General features: G+C 46.6%; 1 protein-coding gene across 1 annotated transcript in view; it reads left to right on the top strand.

Annotated features, from left to right (window-relative positions):
- Positions 1 to 7,252: 7,252 nt before the first annotated feature.
- The window catches only part of LOC144179419 (uncharacterized), a 132,118-nt gene continuing 112,282 nt past the window's right edge, over positions 7,253 to 27,088 (top strand). The window contains exon 1 of the mRNA XM_077707774.1: positions 7,253 to 7,616. Coding sequence (XP_077563900.1) covers positions 7,537 to 7,616 — 80 coding nt within the window. The 5' untranslated portion in view covers positions 7,253 to 7,536. The remainder of the gene's footprint in view (positions 7,617 to 27,088) is intronic.

The following is a 27,088-nucleotide window of genomic DNA, read 5'->3' as shown; positions in this document are numbered from 1 at the left end:
TCAATACAAGAATTTTCATATGCGGCGGTGGCAAAGTGTGAGGCATCAAGCGTCACAGGTAGATTTCTCGTCTGATAGAAACTCTAGAGCACTTCAAACATCAAACGGAAAACTGACGCGAGAAACAAATGCCAAAAAATCAACGCCAAGAACGTTCAACCTTTCCACCAATGTATGCTGGCCATATGAAGATGAAATCGTGGTGTTACCGTCACTCGCTCAGCATGGGAAGAGAGGTTTCAATGAAACGTGTAGCGTCGAACATGAAGATTGATGCCTTTGTCCTCGATATGTTTTGGCCTTGAACGCACTTAATTCTTTCCAAGCACGCGCTTTGTATTCCCTATGGGCACGGTATCGTTTTGTGTTTTATTACTGCAAAAGCCACAAGGCGCGTGCGCTCGTTTAATGTTTAATTTTTTTCTGTATGGCGCACCCTTCATGTCTATTTGAATTACCTCGAAAATCGTGTTTTCCGGTGCATCGGCGTAGAGCAGTGGTTCAGTAACTTATCTGTCACGCGCGTGCCAGCGTTTCACTGCCGAATCCTGCCTAGGTGTTTTCAGTAAGATGACGGCGCGCGGGCTTTCGGTAGCACCCGCTGCTGACAGCGCCACTGTTCGCCTGGTGCGAATCATAACGCTTCCCAGTAACATCTTAATCGTACCGTCACGTTGGCACGGACCAGACGGACCATTACACCTTTACGGGCAAATGTTCAAAAACCCTAACGTCGCAGTGCAAAACATTCCGGAGAAATTGCTCTGTTCCTTGAATTAGGGCTCTAGAAATTGCTCTATTCCTTGAATTAAGGACATGTCGACGCTTTCAGCAGTAACGTTGTACACACAAAGAATCAATGAACTTCGCAGCATTCCATGACCCTGAGTCAAATAAATGTTCTGCAACGGCAACTCAACCACACGTTGCGACGGCTCGAATTCTGCACAAGACGTGGTTACAACTTATAAATATTAGCTGTTATTCCGATGTGCATCTGCTGATAAACCTATAAGCTCCACGTTGAGTGCATGATACAAAAATCAGATCTGTTCCAATCGGATTTTTTTAAATAGTCACATTTGGTGTAATCTATAAACTAGAGATCGCGGAACTGAAATATCCCCACAAGACGACGTTCAGGAGATTCTCTGCTGTGCAGGAGCCCGCTGATTAGTTTGACAGTTAGTCAGACTACAGATTGACGTCTAGTGGCACGTAGCGGTGTATTTCAGGCAGCCCATGCGAGAAGGTGTGCTGTTTCCATAGGTTACCTGCCTGTCCCAGCAGGGCAGGTCTGAGCCGGCACACTTCTGCCATTTTACGCAGCATGACGTCCCGGGCGAGGCCGCAGCCAGTGGAATGGTGCTGTGACAATGACCGATGAGATGAAAACGACTAACAACAAAGCCTAGCCGTTGCCGGTGAGTAAAGCGAGCTGGAGAGGACGTGGGAGGGGGGGATGGAGGGACGAACTGAACAATGACCCCGGAACAGCCATAACCGCTACAACTGCGAAGAAACGTTGCAGCTCTGCGACCCGCTGCTGTCAACAAGCCGGGGGATCCCGGCAAGGGGCCTTGTCCGTCTGGTCTCGTCTCGTCTTGACGGTCGGGTGATGGAGCAGGGCCAATATGTCTTCCGAGCTGAATGTCGCTCCCTTTTTTGCAGAAGTATTTCTAATATTTGCTGACACAAAACAAACCAAACGCAAGGGTTTTCCTCATGGAATATTTAGCGTGGTATACAGTGTACTGAAGGCGCAGACGTTGATTGATTGAATAATTGATTCATAAATAATTGATTGATTGATTGATTGATTGATTGATTGATTGATTGATTGATTGATTGATTGATTGATTGATTGATTGATTGATTGATTGATTTTAGGGTTTAAAGCGCCGACGCAATGCAGGGGATGAGGCGCGCCGTAGTTGAATGCTCCGGAATAATTTTGACCACCTGGGGATCTTTAACGTGAGCTAAAATCTCGTACTCACGAGCGTTTTTGCTTTCAACTTCCGTCAAAAAACGGCCGCCGCGACCGGGAATCGAACCCGCGTCCTCGTGCCACCGTAGCGGGTAAGGAGACGGCATGATCTTTGATGTTCTTGACATTTCCAGAAGCACGACCATCCAGCTTTTGTCAACTTTAAAACAACCGCTTTCCCGCTAGTCAACGAAGATAATATTTAGATGCGAAGCATCTCTTGCCCGGGGGGGGGGGGCGGGTGTCCCGCGTCCGTGCCCCGTCCGCAGCGCCTCTGATGATGATTGTGACAGGGTTTCGCCCTAGGGATTTGCCAACCAAAGAATCCATCACGAGATAGCTTCGCGTTAAACCACCGTCGTCATCTTCCCGTAGGGGAACCGCTGAAGAAGAAGAAGTCAAAGCTGCGAAGAGGAGGGCGTGTACGTTGCTCTCAGCCGGTGCACCAACAACAACAACCTTTACCTCACCAACGCTGACGGAGACTACCGATAGTACCACAGAGACGACAACATCAACAAGAACATGATGGACGAGTTTCATTGCCTTTAGAACCACCGCCTACTCACCGTAACACAACAGTACTTGCGTGCCTTTGCCACCGGTGTGGACTCGGACGCGGAATTCCATCTGGCGCTACTAAACACCAGATGACTCAACATAACGGCAACACAGTGGAACCAGACGGAACCCCCATGATGCTTCGCATCCTCATCAGGGTTTCCCACGGGAAGATGGTGTAATTTTTTGTGGGTTGACGACAGACAACGCATGGCTACCGTATTCCGCAATTTTGGAAGCCTCAACTATTTTTGTGCATTGTTTTGTAATGTATTAATGGTATAATACCGAGCACTGCTTGCCTCGCTTTGCGACAAGGGCACTACCCTTATGATGAACCCAATTTGACCAAGTGCCACTATTTATTTTTTAGCTACAGCTGGTCTTGACATCCCGGACTGGAGACAACACCCACCATGAATTACCGTAAACTATACCCCGCTAATTTCTTCCCATTCTCTGGGAGCATTAACCTTTTATTCCGCTCCTCCTCAGCAAAAATGTCTTCACCAAAAAGGAAACGATTAGGTTGTGTTTACGCTTCGCGAATAGAAGTTCTGCCTCATTTAAATAGTCGACTACTACGGTATACCGGTCAGGCTCTGAACTTGCGTCATGTTTATCAACCTTTTGCCAATGAGTAACAAGTACTCCCAACAGCTCAAGCCAGGTGTATCCGAACGAAGCAAATATAGATATTATTGGTTTCTGCGTAGCTTTCCCCAGAAATTAAATTCTGACAACCGTTGAAATACCGTGTTGTACTCATTTCGACAGATTTCTAACAACCTTATTTAATACTCCACGGTTGAAATAAAAAAATTCATTGCAGAAATTTATCAGACCGTGTCACATAGTTGCCTTTGGAGCAAGACATCGTTTGCCAAAGGGAAGTAATGTACAGTCCGGAAAAAATGAAAGCGGTCACGAAGACATGAATCAAACCACACAAATCGTCAAATTTCTTTCCATGCAAGTTATTTTCGCCTCTAATAATTAATTACAGTAACAAAGTTGGGAATGTGCCTTTCAAGGTACACTGCTAGCGCGCCATTATTTGACTTGCACGAACTGTATTTTTCAAATTTGCTTATATTGCTGATATTTTCGTGGGCGGATTTCAGTGGTCTATGACTCTAGATTCGGGCCCAAACGTGCTCCTATGTCCCAGTATTTAAACATTTCATGCCCAATGATGGACATGGCTAATATATTTCAGCCTCTCCCTCTTTCAAATGGCCTCATGACTGCCGCGGGTGGTGGCGCGTAAACAACCTACTTTGTCAATCGAATTGATTTGCAAGCTGCATGAAGTTCCGCGTAAAATTAGTTACAATCGCACGCGAAAGCAGATACGTTCAATTACCAGCTCTAGGCCAGATTAACAGAGCTATGGGCCCGGTTTAAAAAACAAACGGGGTCTTTCCCCCCCACCCCCCTAATCTTCTCGTCATTCTTGAAACCTGACGCTTTATAGAATTACCTACAAAGAAGAGAGAGAGAGAGAGAAACAACCTTTATTAGAGCCTGCTGTGAAGACGCGGCTAGTACGTCGCAATAGCTGAGCCCCTGCCAGGCCTGCTCACACAACCTCCGTGGAGGCAGCGCTTGCAGGCCGTTGGCGTTCGAGGCCAGCCATTGCCAGCTGGACAGCCTGGAGTTGGTCTTCGTAGTTTCCATTCTTCATGGCGTCCATGAATCTTGGCGGAATTGTAGTGTTTCTGGCTTCTTGCGGGTGATTTTCACAATCCCATAGGATATGGGCAATGGTGGCTCTCTCTCTGTTGCATAGTGTACACATATCACTAACATACACCTCTGGGCAGATGGGTTTGGCTACCACTGGAGTCATTAATGAACAAGTCTGTAATTGTCTATAAATCACTGCTTCTTGTCTAGTTAGGTTAGGGTGTGGTGGTGAGAAAGTTCGGCGATTGGTGCGGTACCACTCGAGAATGTCTCTATATGCAGTGAGTGGCTCCGTTTCTTCGGGCACTTGCGTCGCAAATCGGGGGCTTGGACTCTCAGGAGCGCCGCGGCTGGTGAGCGCGTGCGCTGCCCGGTCCGCCTCCTCATTGCGGTTGCCGTGTCCATCGCGTGAGTCCAGTGGACCCACGTGTGCCGGAAACCATCTTAAAGTCACTGGTGTCGTTCTTGGGGGTAGGGCCCCGCACACCCTCACAACACTGGGGGAGACACAGTTTGTAGCGTAATGCATGATCGCCGTCTTCGAGTCACTAAGCACAGTGGTGCATCTTGGATTGGTGATTGCTGTCTGTACTGAACGAATCTCCGGACTATTGATGGGCATCTCCTGGGCGTCTACTTTCTCGCAGAGCACGCGGAGAGATTGTCCCCGGAATTGAACAATACCGAGGTACACGAAGAGACATAGACAATACTAAGATTTGTCGGGCAAGTTGGTTCGTACTGAAAGAAGGGTAAACTGCGTGACAAGCTAAGACGAAAGGAAGAAATATATACCACACCTAGAAGTGCGGTCTAAGTGTCATATGTGTTTCCCCCATTCGTCTTTTACCTTTAGCGCAGTTTACTATTGTTTCAATACGCACCCTTTCAACAGTCAGGAAGCGCATTCGTGAAAAATTGCTTGCTCTATCTGCTTCACTGATTCGACAGCGCAGGCTTTGGTTGCCTGCTTGTCAGCACTGCAGAAGTAGATAGGTGGCCCTCTTGGAAGAACCGTTCGCACGCACAGGAAATACGCTACCAATCGACTGGCTGGTTTGTGATTTAATCCACCAACACAAATCGAAGCTATCCTAAGGCAGCATTTTCATACAAACACTGATATTATTTATCCCGTATATGCCGAATAAGCACAACAAATAATTTGAATGGTTTATTATTCAAATGTTTTCGTCATGTGGGGAGATAAATATTGTGGAACAGGTGGCGCCTCCAGAAAACGAGATCGGTACCAAACTTTTACAAAAAAAAATATTTTTTTTAAAACTCGAATTAGCAATCATACATATTTTCAGTTATGCACAATTTGTTAACTTTCAATGAGGTAATACATTTACATTTTTTCAGGCCCCATATACTTCTGTAAGAGCAAAAAATACATTCATATTGCACACGCTGTTTCTGCAATTCAATTGCGGGACAAATTCAGAAGATTCACGACAAATTTCTGCTTCGACAAAGGGTAAAAAATAGGTTTTATGTTCCGCAGGAATTCAACCTTGAAATGATGCTGCTTTTCGTATTATTATGCTTTGTCGTTTTTGTTTGTTTGTTTTAACAAAAAAAAAGGTATGTGCATTTTTACAAGCGTTTTTGGGCCCTTTGCTCCAGCAGTTTGTTGATGACATCTTAAACATTACCCTTCAACAAATCCCAGTCCGGCTGCTCTCTGTCTCCATAAGCTGTATCAGCTCTGCCCCTCTACGCGATGCATGGTTTCGGGCGAGTTCAGCGTTTTTAGCTCAGACTGAACATCTGTGAGTGGACTTCAGGATTGTGCACATTATGAAACCAACAGCCATTTCGAAGCGTTGAATAGTTAAATAGATAATCTCAGTTTTAATCAGGGGAAATCAACAGGAGGCCTAAACATTTACGAACTCTTTGACAGGCCACAAAGTTTGACATTTTTTCGAGCCCTCAGGGGGTGGGGGGTGGAGGGGGGTTCAGTCGAACTCTTTGAATCATAGATAACCCTCCCCTAAATAGATCCCTCATTAATACTCATTGTGTTATCTCGGTGTGCTTGCAATTACCTGGGATATACTCAGTATCCACTAAGCTTTATGCACAAAAGTGTTTACAGAAATACGCATGTGTGCATAAAAAATATACACACATTATTTATCTGACCTTTACATACGTTACCGGTTGCCTACAATTACTTTTTTTTAATAAGATCCATTACACCTCACAGGCATCATCTTTGCATAAAAGAGGACTTTTTATGGATGAGTATTGACAGAAAAAAAATGTCTCGCTTGGCTGTTTTAGCTTTCAGCAAATAAACTCACGAATTCAAACATCTTCAACACGTCCGTTCACACTATACCTTTTTGCCGAGCGCGTTATATAAACTTACGACTAACTGGCACCTCTACAGGGGCGGATGAGAAATCAGACGTTCTAATTTTCGCGTTTTTACCAAAAACAATTTCAGTCCCAAGAACTTCCAGAGATTTAAGCGTTTCTTTGAAAACTGCTTTCGGTGTAACGCCCCTCAACAAGACATCTCGCGTAAACCACGCGATCAGGAGGCATGAAAATACGTGCGCGGGGAGCAAAATGACTTAAAGGTAAGAAACAAGGAACACAGATTATGCACATTCTAAATAAATTTCGCCCGGCCTCGCAGCTGGCTGCTCCTTTTCTTCGAGCCACTCCCGTAGTTCTCGCCCCCGGAAGACCCAGAAACAAAAAAACAAAACCCGGCAGAGCTCTGCCTTTTATTCTCGCATTGTGGTTACCGCATATTTTTCCGGCTCGGGGGGGCTTTCCTCGAAAATCCTGAAACACGATCGGGCCCTCTCACAGGCAAGCGCGGCGGGTTCGCATTCAAAGGTCACGCCGCTAAAAGGCCCCAACAAAGGGGGAAACAGAAAGAGAAAGCAAGCCCAGCCGGTGAAGGCGGCCGCCGAAGCGCATGGGAGCTGCGGTTCGCCCTAGCCGCGCCCCCCTCGGCCAGCGGCGGACTCCGAGAGCGCGAACGGCTCGCCGCTCAGTCGGTGGCCCGAGCGAGACTCGAGCGGAGCGTCGGAAACGGGGGACGGTGCGTCGACCGCCACTCTCTCTCTCTCTCTCTCTCTCTATCTCTCCCCTGTGTTCTTCTCCCTCTCCGATCAACCTGCACCTGGGACGGTGGGGCGGGAAAAGCTTGAAAGGCGCGCGTGCGCTCGCGTCTGTGCTCGGCGTCGCCGCTTCCGGGATAACGAACAACGACGACGTCCCCCAAGTGAGCCTGTGAGACACCGCTGTGCCCAGCCGCTGCTCGCAACATGACACGGTTGGACCACCTGCGGCCAGCGTCGCCGTGGATGACGCCGGTGCAATCGACGCGGCTTGGACGACTGCTCAGGTGACAACGCCCCTCCTTCCGGTCCTTTGGAGAACTGTGTCCTTGCCGCTCTGATCTAAGAAAGCGGGGATGCGAGTCAGGACATCGGCCGATTGGGCAGGGGCGATGCGGACAGAATAATATAAATGAATCGCTACGCATAACTTTTCCAGGCTGAAACGTCGCATTCAAATGTTCAAATGGCCCTTGCGTCCATTTGTTTCCAAACTTATTTTAGACAGTATTCAAACATTGAACTGGGAGACGGCGAAAGGCAAACCACTAGCCTACTAGGTAGGGTATGAAAAATTAGGTAAGGCAAAATTAGCTTTTAGACAGAAAATAGGAAACACATTGGGCGCGCCGGACCAACCGCTGAATGAGATTTTTAGGCTGGCTGTATATATGCCAATTGCGCTATCCCAACGGCCTCTCTAATATCACGAAGTTATTTACTGGGTACTAAAGCTCAGCAAGGTGGTGTAGGCAGGTTTATAGAGCCAGTAGAAGCCCTCATTTTATATCTGAATTGGCTACGGTGCTTTTTCCATACAAAGTTTGTAAAAGAGTTTTTAGTGACGGAATATTAATAATGAAAAACGGCTTATTGAAAAAGAAAGCGGGGGTATTTATGACAGTGCTTTCGTCAGCTTTAGCACGCACTAGTGTTTCACACTATGGTGTTCTTCGAGGATGCACGAAATTGTCAATATGAAATCGCAACATTCTCAAACTGCGCTCCATTTTGGTGTATGGCAGCTTTTCAAAAAGAAATTGATTGATCGATTGATTGCATGGTTTAACGCTCCGACGCTACGCAGGCGATGAGGCGCGCCGTAGTGGAGGGCTCGAGGTTAATTTTAAACACCTGGGGATCTTTAACGTCGCCGAAATCTCGCACACACGGGCGTTCTTGATTTTCTCCTCTATCACAAAAGCGGCCGCCGCTGTTGTGAATCGAGCCCGCAACGAAAATAGAAGAAAAGTTTCGTAAATAATTTATTGCCCATCATCCGCTCACTGTTAACTCTGTAAATTACAGCGAGACATTTACTCGCATGCAGTAAGGGACAAAAATACGCATCCAAGGTAAATAGTTTCTAGATTTGCCATATTCGAAAGGTGCGCCTATCAAACGAAACAGAAAGCAGACAAACTCAGGGCTTACTAGCAGCAACTAACTAATTAACGTTAATTCTTGGTAATACTATATAGCGTTCAATAACACGTCCTATGTTTAATAAATCATGAGATACAAAATTTCTTGACTATCATGAAGGCTGTGTGTATTGCTCTTTCCTACGGTCGACATGTCTGCGTCAGTGCGCATATCATGCTATGAGTCCAACTGTGTAATTATGGTTCCCTTAGCAAACGTTGACCAGTTGCTAGCCAGAGCCTGATTCGTCCGCTTGTTTGCCCGAGTCTTTCGCCCTGTTTTCTGAGGACCAAGGGCGTCCGCAAACTTACCACCACGCCCTCCAGCTCTAGTGCTTGCTCTAGGAGGAGAGGATCCTTTAGGGCAATTGGTTCGCAATCGTGGCCCACGAAACCCTCCCCAGGACTCTTTCTCTATTATTACTCTTTTTATTATTACTCTTTTATTACACCTTTTATTACACCTAGCTGTCTGTGAAAAAGTAAGGCTTCGCTGTACGACACGTATACGTTTATTTTTTTTCCACTCATCACACCACTTAGCGGCGGTTTTTGCACAACGCGCCAGCGTTGCAAAAAAGCCAGACACCCAAAAGTCAGCATGTAAATGTTTGGTCAACTCTTAGCTGCAACAGCAAATCGTTGGACGATGCTTCATAAACGCCAGCTTGAAAAGACGGACGTTGAATATGTGTGGTTGCCTGTAGCTGCGTGTGAATTTTTTGGCGTTATGACACGAATCTATAGAGTTCATCGAAGGTCCTCGATCACTTTTGCAAACCCAAAAAATGTTCCCCGCCACACTCATGGTGGAGACCCTCTCCTTTAGTAAGGCCGGAGAGGTGATTCCTCCGCAATGCTAGGATTCTTATTTTAGAAGGTTGGTGAATATGGGATGAGAATTAAAAGCTAAAAATAGTAATATAAAAAGAAAAAGCATCGGACAAACACACGCACACACGTAAGAATGTCGCGAGAGAGGCAGTCACAAGCTGTCCGTTGATGTGGATTCTTTTAAGTTCTTCCATATTAATGCATCGAAATGAAAGCAGTACAGCGCACACAAAACTCACGAAAAAGACAGTGCGTAGGTTACAATTGTTGCCCTACTTACCCCTGTCGTCTTTCCATTTTATTTCTTCTCTGACTTATGTCATTGAACTAATGCGCCCTTCGTCTGTTTTTACAAACAGAGAAATGCGCTTTTATTATCCTCGCTTCTTGATTTCAACACTGTCTAATAACCCTATAGAATCCACACACGAATTCGAAGATTGCCGTTACTGTGCTTTGTATTGTGCTTGTCCTTATTTTTTTCATCAGCGACCCAAAATTGCCTATGGGGAATATTGCTCCCCTAAGAAGTAGAGACTGAATGTAGCAAAACAGCGCCAGGGCCAGCAAACGCGCGCCATAACCACAGACCGTCAGAACGGCGACTGCGAGCCACGATCTGCAAAGTCGTCTAAAATGATGAGCCAATTTGTTCGGCTGCTGTTTTCTCGCCTACACTGGTGGCGTACATAGCCTCGGTTGATGCGTCTGGCAATAACGTCGTGCGAATGGAGGCGGGGCCCCCCGCCGGCCCCGTGCTGCATCGGATGAAGAGCCCCGTACAAGAAGACAGCGGGGCCTCCGCGCACTCTGGTCTCGGGAAATGAAATTTATTATACGGCACGCACGGTGCTCCCGTGGAAGGGCTTTGTCCAAGGACGCGGCTGTCTTCAAGGCTCACGTTCTCGTTGCCACGGGATCGGAAGGAGAAGATAGCGCAGGAAGCGTGAGTGAAAAGAGGCTCTATACGTGTTCCGACCTCTGTCTTCGCGTTGCTTTTCTTTACCCCTGCGTCGATATACGGGAATAAAAAAAAAAAAAAACAAGGCCGGCGGTATATTCCTTCCATTAATAGGGAAGTGAGACGCGACGTCGTCGTAGACGGTCCTATGGCGAGCACTCGTGCTGTTTACCATCACCAAGGAGTATCTGTATATACCTTGCTTATTGGGTAGTATGTATATACACGACTATTTCTTCTTTTTTCTGCGACACGTAATTCCATTTTTTTTCTCGTGCGACGACTTGAGTAAAAGAGAAAGTGTTGGATGAACGCTGTTCAGTTTTGTGTGTTTCTATTGAACGTACTTTATCGCAACGCAGCGAGATATTCCGCTTCCGTGCTCTTTTTGTTTTTTTTCTTTGATGTGGGAGCGTGCTTCAGCTACCTAACCTAGATTTCCCGATATGTGCCTCTGTATGGCCTCGTAACAACGCAGCTGCTGTTAGTGGAAGCAGCGCTACCCGTGTGGCTGTGCGAGCACAACTTGCCCGCACGAAAGCATACACAGACGTGCGCGCACGCGAACGCACACAAAACCGCACGCTGGATTACACAGGAGTGCGCACACAAACACGCGCACATGCGATGATACACAGACATGCGCATACACTGTCACACACACACATGAACACACATATCATCATCCTCATCATCCAAATCACCACTACCATGACCTCATCTTGACCTACGGGAGTCTGTGTGAACTTTCAAGTAATACCTTGAATAAATCTACCAAACTAGGCAACAATTGCAGGTATTCACAAGAACGTTGCATACTACCAGTAATTCCAAGGGATTCAAAGACGTATAAATTCCTTTACTAAAAGTAATTGCGCAATTACTGTTAGTAATAGAGTACTCCCTTTTTTCGAAATTATTGTTAGTAATGGAGTACCAACACGCCCAGGAAGCTGTCTTTATTAGGTATAAATTCCGGGTCATTTTAGGTTTTTCCCAATCTCTTTTAGATAACTACTGGTAACTCCAAGTAATTACGCATAGTTTCTAGAACATTGCATTCAAATGAATGCCAAGGAATTCTTAGTGAATTCTGATTGATTGATTGATTGTGGGGTTTAACGCGCCGACGCAACGCAGGCGATGAGGCGCGCCGTAGTGGAGGGCTCCGGATTAATTTTGACCACCTGGGGATCTTTAACGTGCGCCGAAATCTCGAACACACGAGCGTTTTTGCTTTTCGCCTCCATCAGAAAAGCGGCCGCCGCGGCCGGGAATCGAACCCGCGATCTTAGTGAATTCTGAATGTTTCAGTAATGAAAAGTAATTGCAAGTAAATTGAAAGGGTGTGCAAGTGACAAGTAATTTCGGTGCACACAAGAATCTTCAAATACATGCCAAAAAATCTAAGTATTCCCGAGAACTTTCATAGTAGTCCTCAACAATTTCGCATTATTCGAATCTATTTCCGGCAACTTCTAGCAATTGTAAGAAATTACGAAGACACCACATGTAATCTCAAATAATTTCAATTCATTAAAATAGATTCGGTGTAATGCTGAGTTGTAATCTTGCAAGAAATTCTCCGGAAAAAAACAACGTCTGTCAAGAAAAGGGGGGGTAAATTTCGCGTAATTATTTTTTCTACTTCCTGCGTATGTTTTTCGTGCGCGTGAAATCAGGTAAGAGTTCCTTTCTACTCTACGGATAATAAACGTTACCCAAATATAAAATCCCCTTTCGTAAGAAAGAGGATTGAAACGTGAAGTTTTCTCCTGTGCAACCTGAATCAAAGACCAAAATACAAATAACTTCGACCGTGTCGGAATGGCGCTTTCTGACAGGCGTGTGCTTCATTAGTTGTTCTGCTATGTTGTGTAGCTCGCGATTCTATGCTGTATGATCTGTAACACATCACTTTATTACCGCCTTACTGAACGTGATCAAAAAGGGCTAGTAAGATATTCTAAATAAACAAATAACACGAAACGCGAAGGTTGCAGTTTTGGATCCTGAGACCACAGAAAGCGTTTTTTTTTTTTTGAGGCGTTTGATGTGCCTTCGCTTATCATCATCACTGTTTTGTGAAACCCATTCCAGCAGCGCGTATTGGCGCGATAAACGACGGCATCGGCGAGGCATAGAGGGCTTTGCTGTAATAACTCGTACCAAGTTCAGTTTTGCCGCCTTCCGCGTCTGGTGGCCGGATGCATTAATCTAAGGGTAAACAAGCAGGCTGGAAAGCCGTAAAGCATTCCCAGATTTGGAGTTGGTCATAATACCGTCAGTTGCTCACAATGGTGAAAGCCACCAAAGTGTAAGTCTATCGAGCGAATTTACTTGGGTTTTTTTGTTGCGGGTATATGAGTAGCATTTGGACTCCTTTCTCCCTGGTGTTGCGATGGCGATTAAAGAACCCCTGATAAATATTAACTATACGTACTGTAAAAACTGGAGATGCAGTGGGAATTCTACACCACAAAATTAAATAATGTTGGGATGTAAAGAAACCATTACCGTCCGCGTATAGGCTATGTTATTTTAGGAGAAAACAACATTTGCGCAAAAGCATGTATGGTAAACGAGTTAAGATGAAAGCACCAAGTAATGTAGTTCATCAGGTTAAAGCGATTATTCCTCTGCCCTCGAACATGCATTGCTACAAGGTGAAAAACGACAAAACGAATTCAGTCGCTATATGTCTTCTGTACTCTGATGCCGGCAGCACAGTTTGGGTCAAGTTCATTCTTCCAAAAAAGAGATGGAGCAGGGTAGAAGAAAGGGGAAAGCCGTACAGATACTTCTATGATGATGATGGTGATGATGATGATGATTGATTGATTGATTGATTGATTGATTGATTGATTGATTGATTGATTGATTGATTGATTGATTGATTGATTGATTGATTGATTGATTGATTGATTGATTGTGATTGTGCACCCCCTTTGTAGTGGGGTGATGACGCGTCATCTTACCTACAAAAAACTAAAAAAACTAATACACCTGTTTTACACTCTTGATTTAATACTAGCGCTGCTCTTAGGGCAGGCAAAAAACTTATTATGCACAAAATACTTATTTTTCCTGCTACAGGTGGTAACTGTCACAGGCAATATTCCCCACTCTGCTTTCGTCCACCAGCATTCTAATCCTCATTTCTTCGCCCCGACAGCCTTGAAGTTAACTGCCTCTGTGCTACCCTTAAATCTTGGGGCTTCTGGAAACCGAACATTTCCATCTATATTTGGATGGATACCCTTGCAATCAAACACTATGATCCCCATGGTTTCTGTTTCTCTTCCGCAGACCACGCATACCTCATCATTTTGTGTATACCTCCCCACAAAGCTCTTAGTTCACAAGCAACCTTCTCTAGCCTCAAAAACCAAAGCACTGCCCTGGGAATTATCGTAGAAATCTTCCTTTCTGATGTCTAATTTCTCATCCGTGTACATCTCAAACGAAGTTTTAGCTTCCATTTTTTATCTCCATTTATTCGTTTCTGCCTGCCTTGCCTCTTTCTTGGTTATTTTGGCTGTCTTGGATTCTCCACTGTTCTTTCTGCATTTCATGTTTAGCCTTCTGGTCTTCCTTCCCATCCAACTTCCCTCCGACTTCCTTCCCTCCCTTCCTCCCTCGCTCCCTCCCTCCCTGTCTGCCTCTCTCGCTCTCATGCTCATTCTCCCTCTCCCTCACGCACAATGAAACAGCAAAACGTGGGGTAAAGCAACTAGCCCTCGCCAGGTAAACACTGACAAACACATTCCTTATTTCTTATCGGAATATTTCTGATCATACTTCATCTTGTAGGATCAGCATGTTTCTTTTCTGTTCCGAAACGGTCACTGTATGCAGACTTTTGCAAATGACTCGCTTGCCTCATTGCAGGCAGTAGAAACACGTGCACAAAAACAGAAAGCTTTATTGGCATCATTATCAGCGTGCCACGAACACCACCAACATTATAGTTACTGTCAGCTGTTCTTTCTTTTATGCAGCCTGAAGCCATCCTTTAGTAGTTTTCATGTGGTGCTCTACTGATAGCTTTATTCTCCTAGCAGCATGTTCATATTTTATGACCTTGTCCAGTGCTATGTTCCTCTTTTTTATTTCAGATATCTTGTCGACGACGCAAATGTTTTTTTTTTTTTCGAACGGTTATGCATTTTTCCCATAAGACGATCTCTCCGATTCTCCATTCTACACAGTTTTCTTTTATTTTCTCCTTATAAGTGGTGCTTCCTGTAAAACTGGAGTGGTAAAATTTAAATGCTTAATTTTTGTGAAACAATATGATGATATTCAGAATCGAACAACTAATCCACCCGCTCATATGGTCTCTCTACCATGACTTTACCTGGTTTCGTACACACTATTGGATGACGTACCCTGCAGACGTGGCCAATACACCACAAGGAGTCCTGTGGAGCGCTTTCCAGCGTAAACTGTTAGCAGGAGGGTTCCAAGATTCTGACTAGGATCACGCTGTATCAAAATGAAAATATCCCCCAATTTAATTTCGGCAGTGTGCGCCAGATGTCAGCTATGCCATCGTGCCCCTTATGACGTTAAGGCCAATCAATGAGAGTTCCGCCCTTTATATCCAAGCCACAGCTGGAACGCTGCCCAGTCGGCCACGGTGCCGAATAAGATGAGAAGAATGCGCTGGCCTCAGAATGAGGCAGGCATGGCTCGTCAGTGCTCGGATCTGACATCGCGGTCGCAAGCCATTTGTGTATATGGTATACGTAAAGGGTAAAGTAACGCGTTTTCCTTCTTTCCTTTGATTCAGACAGCGATTGCTGCACCATTCATTGACGACACAGGCTAAGGAACAACAGCTGGCCCGAACAGCAGGCGGGTTCTTGAGTTAGACCCCAAGCGCCAACCTAGAGGAAGTATCGATTCGTGTGATCTTACCCAAAATGAAGAGATAAATCAACATCCTAAGCTGTATGCTCTGGAAAAGAAACTGTGAAGACTTAGCCAATTGACACGGCACGAATCCTCCTGTCTTTCAAAGTTATCTCGACCGGAGCCTGCAGCTGACTGTCCGGGGCTGCGCAATCATGAAACGAAGTGAACTCCCACGAGAGATACGTCAGCAGAGTTGCTCTTTACAGCCAATGGCGGTAATCATAAGACCGAATTAGACCCATGATTTAGACGGTTTGTGGTTAATTAATGTAGGGACTAAGCTGCGATAGGACATTTTAAAGTGGAATATTGTAGACTGAAATAGGGATTAAGGGAGATTGAGATGAATAGAGATGAATAAGTTTCTATTAAAGTAAACTTAAATGGATTAAAGTAGAATAATGTGAAATTAGGGTGGATTACGGTGGGAACAAGGTGAATTATCATGGTATATAGAAGACTCAGTAAAAATAAAAATTGAAATCGATTTAGAGAAATTATGGTTGGTTAAGGTTGACTAAGATGAATTAAGGTGAACTAAGGTGGGTTAAAAGGATTAAGGAACGGCAAAATAGCATGACTATTGTTTCGCATGGACGTCTAAATAAAGGGTACCTGTCACAATAGCACACCCCATTTTCACCTGCAAAGCACGTAATAAGACTTCAAGGGACAGACGACTGGTTTTTGTGGCGTATACTCCATCTATCCTACATAAAAAGGCATGAATAAAAACACCTTGAACCAAACGGTTCTCTTGATAGGAAGAAATAAAGTTTGAAAGCCGTATGTTTATATCTACCTGCCTTACGCGTGCTGCAAAACAAACCCTGGCAACAATAACAGTGGGCCGTGCAACAACACTTCTGTTTTTTTACTGCACGTGAGATGAAAAGAGGTGTATACAAACTTGTCCCCAGCTTAACCAATCAGAAGATGCAGTCTTTCCCATTCATTCATGCCGTTATTTGAATCGCGAATTGAAACTTATGGAGTTATTTGTATACGTACGTTAGTGTCACGTTTCGACACTATATGGCGCCGCCTTTCAGATTTATAAAAGTTTAATGCCAAATTAAATTTTTTTCAGCCAATTTGTTTAAAAAGGGCCCATCTCCCCGCGAGGGGGACTCGAGTAAATGCGTCGCATAGGGGGTGGGTGTATTGCGTTAACGTTTAGTGTTTGGGGAGTTGGTGGTAGTGAATGCGTTGTATCAGCAGCTTCTTGACGTAGTTTGAATGAGTCAAGGATATAAGGCGCGTTCGTAGCCTTTCATTCTGTGTCGGTTTTGTGGCGCAGTGGGAAGAGCACCATGTACCTCGCGTTCCGCCCACAGGTAGTGAATGCGTTGTATCAGCAGCTTCTTGACGTAGTTTGAATGAGTCAATGATATAAGGCACGTTCGTAGCCTTCCATTCTGTGTCGGCTTTGTGGCGCAGTGGGTAGAGCACCATGTACCTTGCGTTCCGCCCGCAGGGTCGTGGGATCGAAACCAGGCGCCGGTAAGTATTATTTTTTTATATAGTGTAGGGGGAGGGGTGCGGACCTGTTGTTGAGAGCGAGGAGGGTAGCGTGATGCGGGAGAGGAGGAGTGGGAGAGAGGGCGCACCTGGAACGGCTGTTGCGGACGCCGAGGCACGCCGACAACGCCGGGTGACATCGTGAGTTAAAGAAATGCTCTGCATTTAAAATTCTTCGTGCCTATTGGAGTTTATATAAAACGCTGGATTTTATACGAGCTCGACGACATGCACTCCACAAAAATTGGTTGTCTCTCTCTTTAAGTATAGCAAGAAATTTCTTCACCTTGACACCACTTCATCGGAAAGCGTGAGGCAGCTGTCTTTAGATTTCTTTTTTTGTGATTTTACCTCGCCCCCTTCGGTGGTCGTTTCTCACCTGGCTTTATTTATTTTGGTGAAAAGCAATCGCAAGTGTATTTTTTTAATAACGTGTTATTAAGTCTGTGTCTATTTACAATGTTTTGCCTGAAATATACGTCTGCGCAACACAAACACTGTTGGCATGTATAAACCACGCTATACCTTGCGTTGATGCTCTTTGTTACATGGGTCGCTACATTCTTCCCCGGCAGCCAAAAACGGTTTCATGAAGACAACACCAGAAAACCGGCCGGGGTCCGCCTAAATAGGCGACGCACATAAAACATACCAGTCCATGAGTTCACCCCATGCCAGCAATCAGAATAGGGCGATGAAACGGAACCCGAGCCCCACTGCTGCCATAGTCATGTTGTTGGAGGCAGCTTCTGTTGACGGCCACGGAGCACTGATCCCTCAACTGAGACGGAAGAGATAGCAATCGCTCTGGCTCTTACTTGTCGGCCACAACCTAGAATCATCATCTCAGATTCGAAACTGGCCATTCAAAATTTTGCACGAGGCTATATCTCTCAAGCAAATTTTGCACGAGGCTATATATCTCTAAATTCTCAAGCAAAATCCACCCACTATCTCTGTGGAAGTCGTCTGGGCCCCTGCCCATGTGGGCAGGGGCGTAGTCAAGAAATTTTTTCGTGGGGGGGGGGGGGAGAGGCGTGTTCGACCAAAAGATGGGAGGGAGAAATGTGTACGCAAGGCTTCTTGCGTGTTGTTTTTGTAACTAAGCCTAAAATAACTGACTTGAACATGCGATTTGTGTATGCTGAACGCTAACAGTAAAGCCCACCTTAAGGAGCATAGATGATGATGATGATGAACTAAATTGCCGTTCCACGGGTGATTCGTTCGTCCGTAGAGAAGGCGGTTGCACGCGCTTGTGAGCGTGATCATGAGTGTGCTCGTGAGTGGCGCGTGGTCCCCAAAGTTCGTCAGGCGGAAGTGGAGGCCAACACTGGGTGTTTACTATCAAGATTCGCGTATTTCAGATTTTCCTTTAGGAAAGGAACTAATAATATGAAGTACAGACGAGTACGATTTGAAGGTTATCGCGCCAGCATCGAGCGGCCAAGCGTGTCACCGGCCTCGTACGCCGGTTGCATGCTTGGGCAAGAGTGGCGGTTCCGAAACGAAAGCGTAGGCCGCCTACGGTTTCGTTTTGGAACCATGAAAATCAAGATTTCGCACTCTTCTCTCTCTTCTTGGCTGTTTCATGCTACAACAATGGCCCGCATAACTGACTTGCCACCGTTTGGGTTTCAAGCTTTACAATCGTTATTATCAAGTGCACACTTGGTTGCCTTTTATCGACGCCGACGATAAGGAAACTGGCATGGAAGATTTGGTAAAGCTGGTGATCTGTCTGCTTCATTTTAAAGAGTATCTGTAGCTTTCCCGTGATAACCTTCGAATCACACTGGACTGTACGTGCGGCACATTCGTATTATGGTGGTGAAGCTGGCAAACGTGCGTCTTTGTCCTTAAGTAATCGCCTTTTTAGATGCGAAGCATCTCATGCTCGGGGCTGCGTCCCTCCCTGCCTCATTGTCGTTGCCCGCCGTCCGCACTCTACTGCGCATGCGCGTCTCTTCAGCCCCGTCAGCGTTTGAGCTGACGTCAGCGCAGTCCACTATAAAAAGAAATAGTAAGGCGCGCCCGCTTTCGATCCCACGACTATCCTGCCGCAACGGTAGGTACGTGGTGCTCTTCCCACTGCGCTACAAACCGAGACGGGAGCATGTGCTATGAACGCACCTTACGTCCTTCACTCATTCAAACTACGTCAAGAAGCTACTGATACAATGAAGGCGCGCGAAGCTGAACGTCAACGGAAACGACGAACTGAAAACTAATGGGAACTTCAGTCAACCCCATGGCTGCTTCGCATACTACTCAGGGTTTCCCTACGGGAAGATGGTGTAATTTTTGTCATTTTTTGTGCTAGTAACGTGAATAGTAAGCTTACGCTTAGCGGAACACCTTATTGCACTGCTGTTGAATGCTGGCGGCGTTGCACTGCCACATTTTGCGTTTACTATCGTGAAAACCAACCCAACGGGCGTCCTTAACCAAAGGAACGCGGGCGCTGCGGGTTCATTACGTATGTTTTTCCTCAAATGTACCTATAGTTTTCTTTGCGCTAAACAACCGGAAGATATATGACAAGCGTCAGCGTTTCACGAGTTTCGAACGCTTATGACTACATAAACCGCTTGGCTTTCGAAGCCTCTGGTGTACGCCGCAAACAACAGCTTTACCCCGGGATGCCGCCTTGGTGCTCTATATACTTGGGTCGAGCGAGCGAGCTATGACGACAAGGCGAGCGCCTAAAGTGCTCTGCACTTAAAAATAAACATATCAAGGATTGATAGTTGACTGATCAAAATACAGTGACATGCTCTGTCATGTTATTACACTTTGTACCAGTGTAAGTACAAGGAATGACACGCTTAAGTCCAGACCACATGTATGCCTAAATGAGGCTTTTCCTGCTGTTCCGCCATTTCCCGGCCGTGCTGTTCCGCCAGCGGAAGTACAAGGAATGACACGCTTAAGTCCAGACCACATGTATGCCTAAATGAGGCTTTTCCTGCTGTTCCGCCATTTCCCGGCCGTGCTGTTCCGCCAGCGGAACAGCGGGACTGCCTCGATCGGCTCGCGGCAGGTTCTAGGCACAGCTCGGTGTATCCGGCGCGAAACGCAGCCGGGCTATATAAGCTGAAATGCACAGCATCTGGAGCGGACACAGGGATCAGACGTAGACGTAGCCCTTGGTTTCAGCTTTATATCAAGAATAATGTCTTTGAAACTGCTGGTTCCGCGCCTGCAGGCGACATCAGGCGGTTCTTCAGGCTACTTCAACCGCACCCCAGCCTGGCACGAAACATTTCGGGGGGGTGGGGGGTGGGCACTGGCTCGGCGTCTCCCCCCCCCCCCCTCAGCTCTTCTTGGCTACGCCCCTGCATGTAGGGCTAGAGGGGAATGAGGCGGCTCACACAGAGGCCCGAGAGCTTACACACCGGGCCGGTATGAACCCCTTCCCCCAACACGGCGGCAGGTCCACCAGAGACACACTGATCACTTTTAACGATATCACAAAGCACTACCGTCTCTCCCGTCGTCTCTACTCACCAGCCCACGCATCTCTTACACAACATAAAGTACGAACATGGAGACTCCTCTAAAACGGGAGCCTTCCCAACAAGATCCCTTCTCTATCACATTCACCCGTCAGAATTCCCGTCTCCTGAATGTCCCCTTTGCGATGCGCATGCTTCACTCACCCATTGCATGTGGGAATGCCCTCAAGATCCTTTCCCCCCAATCACCAGCAGCGAGCAGTGGGAGGAGGCGCTGGGCATCTCCCACCTGGCCACCCAAGAAATCTTGTTTGAACGAGCTGCATTAGTCGCCTTCAGCCTGCTCCATCTGTTCCTAATGAAGGTTTCTCCCCCCACCCCGCGCAAACTTTTTCTGACCTCATACAGGCAGCGAGAAAAAGAGGCTATTATTTTCCCACACTTGCATCCGCCTGTGCTATTATTTAGCGCCAAATTTTGTTGGCGCTACAACTGGCGTGGTTGTTATTCCGAGGCGACAGTGTTTAATGATTCGGACTTTTATGCTACCTTTCTGGTCCCTTTATGGCACTTCTTCCGAAGAAAATCTGATTCATGGCCTGGAATTTAGGTTCTTGAGGTGGACTACTGCATCCGGATACAGTGTACGTCGCTGTGCAGCGCAAAATGTACCGGGAAGCGCGGATGTCAGGACGCCAAGTCCTCCATCGCCGCATCTTCGTCATCACCGCCACCGCCTATTAGTGACCAGTTTTAAGTGCGAATGCACTTTATAAGCGACCCTGAATTCCGTTGACCGCCGTCCGTCCACATAGCAACAGCTGCGGGTGCGCGCGCTCCTCGTCTTCCTTGGCAACGGGGGGAGATGGCACATACCCACGTGGGAGATTGGCCAGGAATCTCCTCGTCTTCCTTGGCAACGGGGGGAGATGGGCGCGCGCTGCCTGGCCGCTGACATGGCACATACCCACGTGGGGGATTGACCAGGAATCGGGCGTGAGAAGGGCTAATGCACCCGCTTAAAGGAGTACTGACACGAAATTTCAAAGCTGAGATCCGCTCTAGCAATCAAGTACAACGACAACACAAATAGGTGTCTGTGAATACATGCATCTTTCTTGTTTGTAGTTGTGTGTGTGTGTGTGTGTGTGTGTGTGATCTCTCTTTCGCGAACATTACCGAACCGCGCAAATTCAACTCCTGCATTCGCACTTTCACATTCTTCCCCTCGGGGAAATGCGGGGAAATTTTTGATAGCTGCTGACTAACCTGAGTGTGGGCATTCATGGTTGGTGTAGAGATTGTCGGCCATAACCCACCGTTTGTTCATCCGGAATGGAGGAGTTGGAGGGAGTGTGTGCGGGTTAGCATTTTCGTTTTGCTTTCTAAGCTGACCTACCTTCGATTGAACACTTTCTAAATGCATGTAACTTTGCATATGGAAGGCTGTAGGTACCAGTCATTGCATGAACATTTCGGTGTTCATAAGTGCGTCCACGGTGCATCATTGTCGTCATTATCATCATCATCGCCATCGTCATCATTGACTAAATGGCGAATAACATGCGAACGACTTACACTTCTCTTTGGCGTAGACGAGGGGTGGGGGGCGGTGGTCAAGTTCACTCACGACGCCGCTGGACGTAACTCCAGGTATTTAGCACCGGTTGCGGTGGCTCAGTGGCTAAGGCGTTGCGCTGCTGAGACGCGGGTTCGATTCCCGACCGCGGCGGCCGCTTTTCTGTTGGAGGCGAAAAGAAAAAACGCCCGTGTGTTCGTGATTTCGGCGACGTTAAAGATCCCCAGGTGGTTGAAATTAATCCGGAGGCTTCCACTGCAGCGTGCTTCATCGCCTGTGTAGCCTCGGCGCGTAAAACCCCCATAATCAATCAATCAGATATTTCGCATGCCCCGAACTTCTCGAGACTTTCCCAGACAGAGAATGTTTGATAAGCAGCAAAAATTCGCGCTACGACTGCAAAAACAATTTTCCAAAAAACCAGTTTCTTCAACATAGAATACCGCAGAAAACCATGACATCATTCTTTGTAGTGAGTGCTCGATTAATCTTTGGCTAACACTAAAAAATTGAAGCAGTTCCATTCAACATGAGAGCTGTCAAGTGCGGAGAAGTAATTCGCAAGAAGGGCTGTGGCACCCTCTCCTGACTACTTTCAGTATCATCTTGGCGTTGATACGGACAGTTGTCGAGAGAGGGTGCCGCAGCCCCTGAAAAGGCCTTTAAAGAGACACTGGATTGAATGTTCAATAATTTGGCTTTAACCCGGTTATTCGTCTTTTTTTTTTGTATTTTCTATTATTGTGTACTTACTTGCGACCCAGCTACGGCGCAGTACAAAGATCACCCACGCATTTGCATGTGTGTAAAATGTGCCTGTGTGTCGCAATGGGATTGACGTCAGCTTCGTAATGCGAGAGATCCAGGTTCGGTCCCGACGAGGCAAAGCGGTGATCTTTTCGGAGCCTCTATTTGGGTAACACAGTGGATCCCTAGAGAAGGCAAGCTTGGCAGGGGGCGGCAGAAAGTTAGATGGGCAGATGAGATCAAGAAGTTTGCAGGGATAAATTGGTCGCAGTTAGCGCAGGACCGGGGTAGTTGGAGATTAATGGGAGAGGCCTTTGCCCTGCAGTGGGCGTAGATAGGCTGGTGGTGATGACGATGATGATGATGATTTGGATGCGTGACGCCGCGTCACTGCGGTGGCTAGATGCCCTGACCCTGGACGAGATACGACGACAAGTCGGAGTGCCAAAGTTCCCCACACTTGAAAACGACCCCGTAGGCTGCTTCAAATTAAGCGTGGTGAGTAAAAGAACTGTAGCATTATTCGGGGAGGGGCCACCCCGTTTGTCACTTCCATTATGACTCGGATGGAGACGGGGAGGGAGATTCTTCTCCCCACCCGGGATGCGGCGTACGACTACATGCCGACATAGTCCTGTCATCCGGTCTTCAGAAACATCAGTAGCTGAATAGAGAAAAGCGTCTGGATGTTTTCGTACGAACGACTACAGCCGTTGGGAGTTTCGACACTACGTTCTAACTAATCGTTTCAAAAGAGTTGGTAATCTCGAACGTTTTTTTTTTTTTTTTTTTATAGCGAAGCTGTTTAGCAAATCGTAATTTTTCGTGTCCGCAGTTAAAAATAGAAAGAAATTGCCGAGAGCGCGCACGTGAGCGCAGGCCTTGCAGCGGCGACCGGCATTTAACAAAATCAGGAAAATGCCTACAATCGTGCGTGCGTGCCTCGCGACGACAACCCAGCGTCCCCTGCGCACGTTTGTCAAGCCAAGTATACCGACATAAGGAGATTGGCCAAGATTGCGGCGACCACCCGACATGTAAAAATAGTAAGAAAATGCCTAAACTGGTGCGTGCGTGCCTCGTGGTGACATCCCGTGTCCCGGGAGCCCGTTTTTCAAGCCAAGCATACCAACTTTGGGAGATTGGCCAAGATTTGCCAAAAAAAAAAAAAAAACTCCAGCGTTCGCTATAATCGTGGCAACACTTGCTGGGAACGAGAAAGACACGTCATAGTGTATGCCCCTCCAAGGTTATGTCCAGGTATTAACACTTGCAAAAAAAAAAATGAAAGAAGCTCACACTACAGAAACGATTATGAAATAAAGGTCGTTGCGGTAGCGGAGAAGAAGCAAATCGGCTGCAAGCATGGGTTTAAACCTCTGTGATGGTCGTGAAGGTGGCGTGCAGCTTCGCTCCCTCCAAGTCCTACGCGTAATAGTGAGCTTCCTTCATTTTTTTTTCGTCTCCTATTATTGTGATGAATTTTATAACGAAGTTTTATAGGGCTATGGGAAAGTAAAATCCAGTGGCCCCGTGTGCACCGAGGACTTGACCGACGCAACCGTGCGCGCATGCGCATAAAGAAAACAGGTTGTGGAGGATTTCGAAGTAAGCCTGCAGATTGCCTGGTTTTAAATATGAAGTAGCCGCACTCTCGCATCTGCCGACACCGGCAAGGTGGAACGGCGCATCCCGGGAACGAAAAAAAAAAAATCCACTTCGCAGCGAAGCGTAGTCACAGCGAGCTCAACGTGACAATGCCTAACACCGGCCGCAGGTTACAGCTTCGCCTGTTGACATTTTTTTTATCTCAGAGCGTTTTTCTCTACGTTCCCTTGATTTTTGGGACGTCTGACCGCATAAAAAATGACATCTGCCACAGCCGCCTCTGTGCCACTTCCGGGATGGGGCATACAGCGGCAGAGGGAATGGCTCTCGCAGAAGGGCTTTGTGGTCTGCCGTGATGGGGCCTGGCAAGTGACCACTGCCGGGAGGAAATGAGCTCATTTAAAGAAAATGGCGTGGCGCACCCCTATTCTGCGTTTTATGGAGTGATATGGCGCTAAGGAGTTCTCTACATTAGGTTCTCTCGCGCTTCATAGACACGCCCATAGCGATTCTGCCGAATTAATTCCGATCAACTTCTCAATAACTACTCCAAGAAATGGGGTCATCTGTGCAGAAGCACTTTCCTGCAGCGAATCACCCATGCCAGGCGTGAGGATCTAGTGTTCATTTCGGACCAGAACACGCTGCAGGGAGAAAAAGTGGCCTTAGCAAAACTGGTGAAAGCAAATCAGTGGAAACATGTGGGCACGTACGCCGCCACGAGCGGTGATTTCACGAAATCAAACTCGCCGCGTAATGACGAGCCAGCCGTGTGTAGACGTGTGGTTTTTGAGGGGATTCAATTTTCTGAACAGGCCGCTCGCAACGAGAGGATGAATTTAAAAGAAAGGGCAATGCACTGATGAAATAAGCGCTGAGCAAATTAAAGAGCAAGCTCTGATCCTTCCCGCAAGTCTGCTATTTCGCGGATGTGCAAAGCTCATTTGGTTTTGTGTTTCGTCGGTGTCACCAGCGATAAAAAGGGACATATTGTGACATGAACAAGAAAAAAACTTAATTAATAATTGGCCCAAATGTAAGGTAAGGAGGGTAGCGTATGAGGTACAAGTAAAAATACGAATGCACTCAAAAACGTGCAGCTTGACCCTCCCTTTCCTTCCTAGTCTCTTCCTTGGAGGGCTTCTCCTACCCCACATTTGGGAGCAGGCCGCTAGGTGTAACAAAATTTGACCACGGTGATAGAATTGTCCTGTAAAAAGGCAACCTCAACTGTCAATCGTGCAGGCAATTATGGCCGCACAATGCCTGCTGTAGGTTACGACTAATAGGCCCGTGATGGTGACATCCGAGAGATTGTTGTTGTTGTTGCGCCTTCAGGTATGGCACATGCCCAATCAGGGGATCGGCCAATCAACAGAAGAGAGTGAAAATCACTAGAATTCTTTTTTAATTACGAGGTGCTTAGAGATCTTCCTCTTCCCTCTTCTTGTTCGATTACATTTTCAGAGCGGGATCTGAAAACGGGAAGAAGGGGGGGGGGGGGCGGGGGGTTGGCGTCAAGATTACCTAGGACGGGTTTCTCCTCCGTCTTATTATAAGCGGTTGAGAAGCGGGTTTCTGGCGGCACACAGCAGGATTTCCGGGTCGTGGGGATTTTTAGTCATGTTGTCCCCAAACAGCTGCTTTACGATAAGCTTCCCTCATTCCAACTTGGTCAAGCAGGAGGAACAAATTTATTTCCGAAGAAATGGGGACCGCCTGGGTTCAGAGGTGACTTTAGGGCATTAGCTGAATAAGTCCTGAAGAACCACGGGCAATCATTCGGCGTCCCTTAGGTAGAAGCGGAAGGAAAAGAGAAGAGGGGCTTTTCCGCAGCTGTAGCTCAAGGTTGCCGGAGTGGAGCCCCAGCTTAGACCCCGCGGGTCACAGCCCGACACGGTCTTTGAGGCATGGAGCCCAGTCCTGGTTCTAATATAAGCATGCATGGTCTGGTACAGCGAAGTTTGGGCGGGCAGGAGTGGGTTTAGTCTGGGACCAGAAACGAGGAATGCGCAGTGTCTGACGACGACAGGGATGATGATGATGATAATAATAATAATACTAATGATGATAATAATAATAATAATAATAATAATAATAATAATAATAATAATAATAATAATAATAATAATAATAATAATAATAATAATAATAATGATGATGATGATGATGATGATGCTGATGATGATGAGGATGACAACGCCGACGACGTTGTTGTTGGAGTTGATCATGACGCTGATGATGATGAATGATGAAAATAAAACGAGAGCGTGTAAGTTACGCAGAAAATGTGCCAGCCTGCAATGCTTTAGACTTCGTTGCCTCGGAAAGAATGACGCTACACTTACTCTTCAAAAAACCCACCTGAGAAATTGTGCTTTTGTTGCATACTAGCATACGGGAACACAAGTTGAATCCAGTATACTAACCCCTTGAATTACTTATTAAAGGGAAAGCCATGTGAGATAGGCTTTGCCAGCTTTACGATGACTCGCTCGGTAGCCCTCTTGTGAGCATATTTGACATTTCGCTGCATTTTCCTTCTCGGGGTAGGCACAGCGGTGGTGTACGAGTGTGATGCGTGATGGTTAAGATAAATTACATGGAGGAAATGCGCACGACTTTACCAATGACACATTTGTTTATGTGTACGGGCATGTGTATGTGTTTGATACATGTGCTTGTTATACATTCAGTTCACGGACGC

This window comes from Haemaphysalis longicornis, unplaced genomic scaffold, assembly GCF_048455015.1.
Source record: "Haemaphysalis longicornis isolate Haplotype H1 unplaced genomic scaffold, Haemaphysalis longicornis Haplotype H1 scaffold_4, whole genome shotgun sequence".
Taxonomy (NCBI): domain Eukaryota; kingdom Metazoa; phylum Arthropoda; class Arachnida; order Ixodida; family Ixodidae; genus Haemaphysalis; species Haemaphysalis longicornis.
This window is presented reverse-complemented; position numbering and strand designations above follow the sequence as displayed.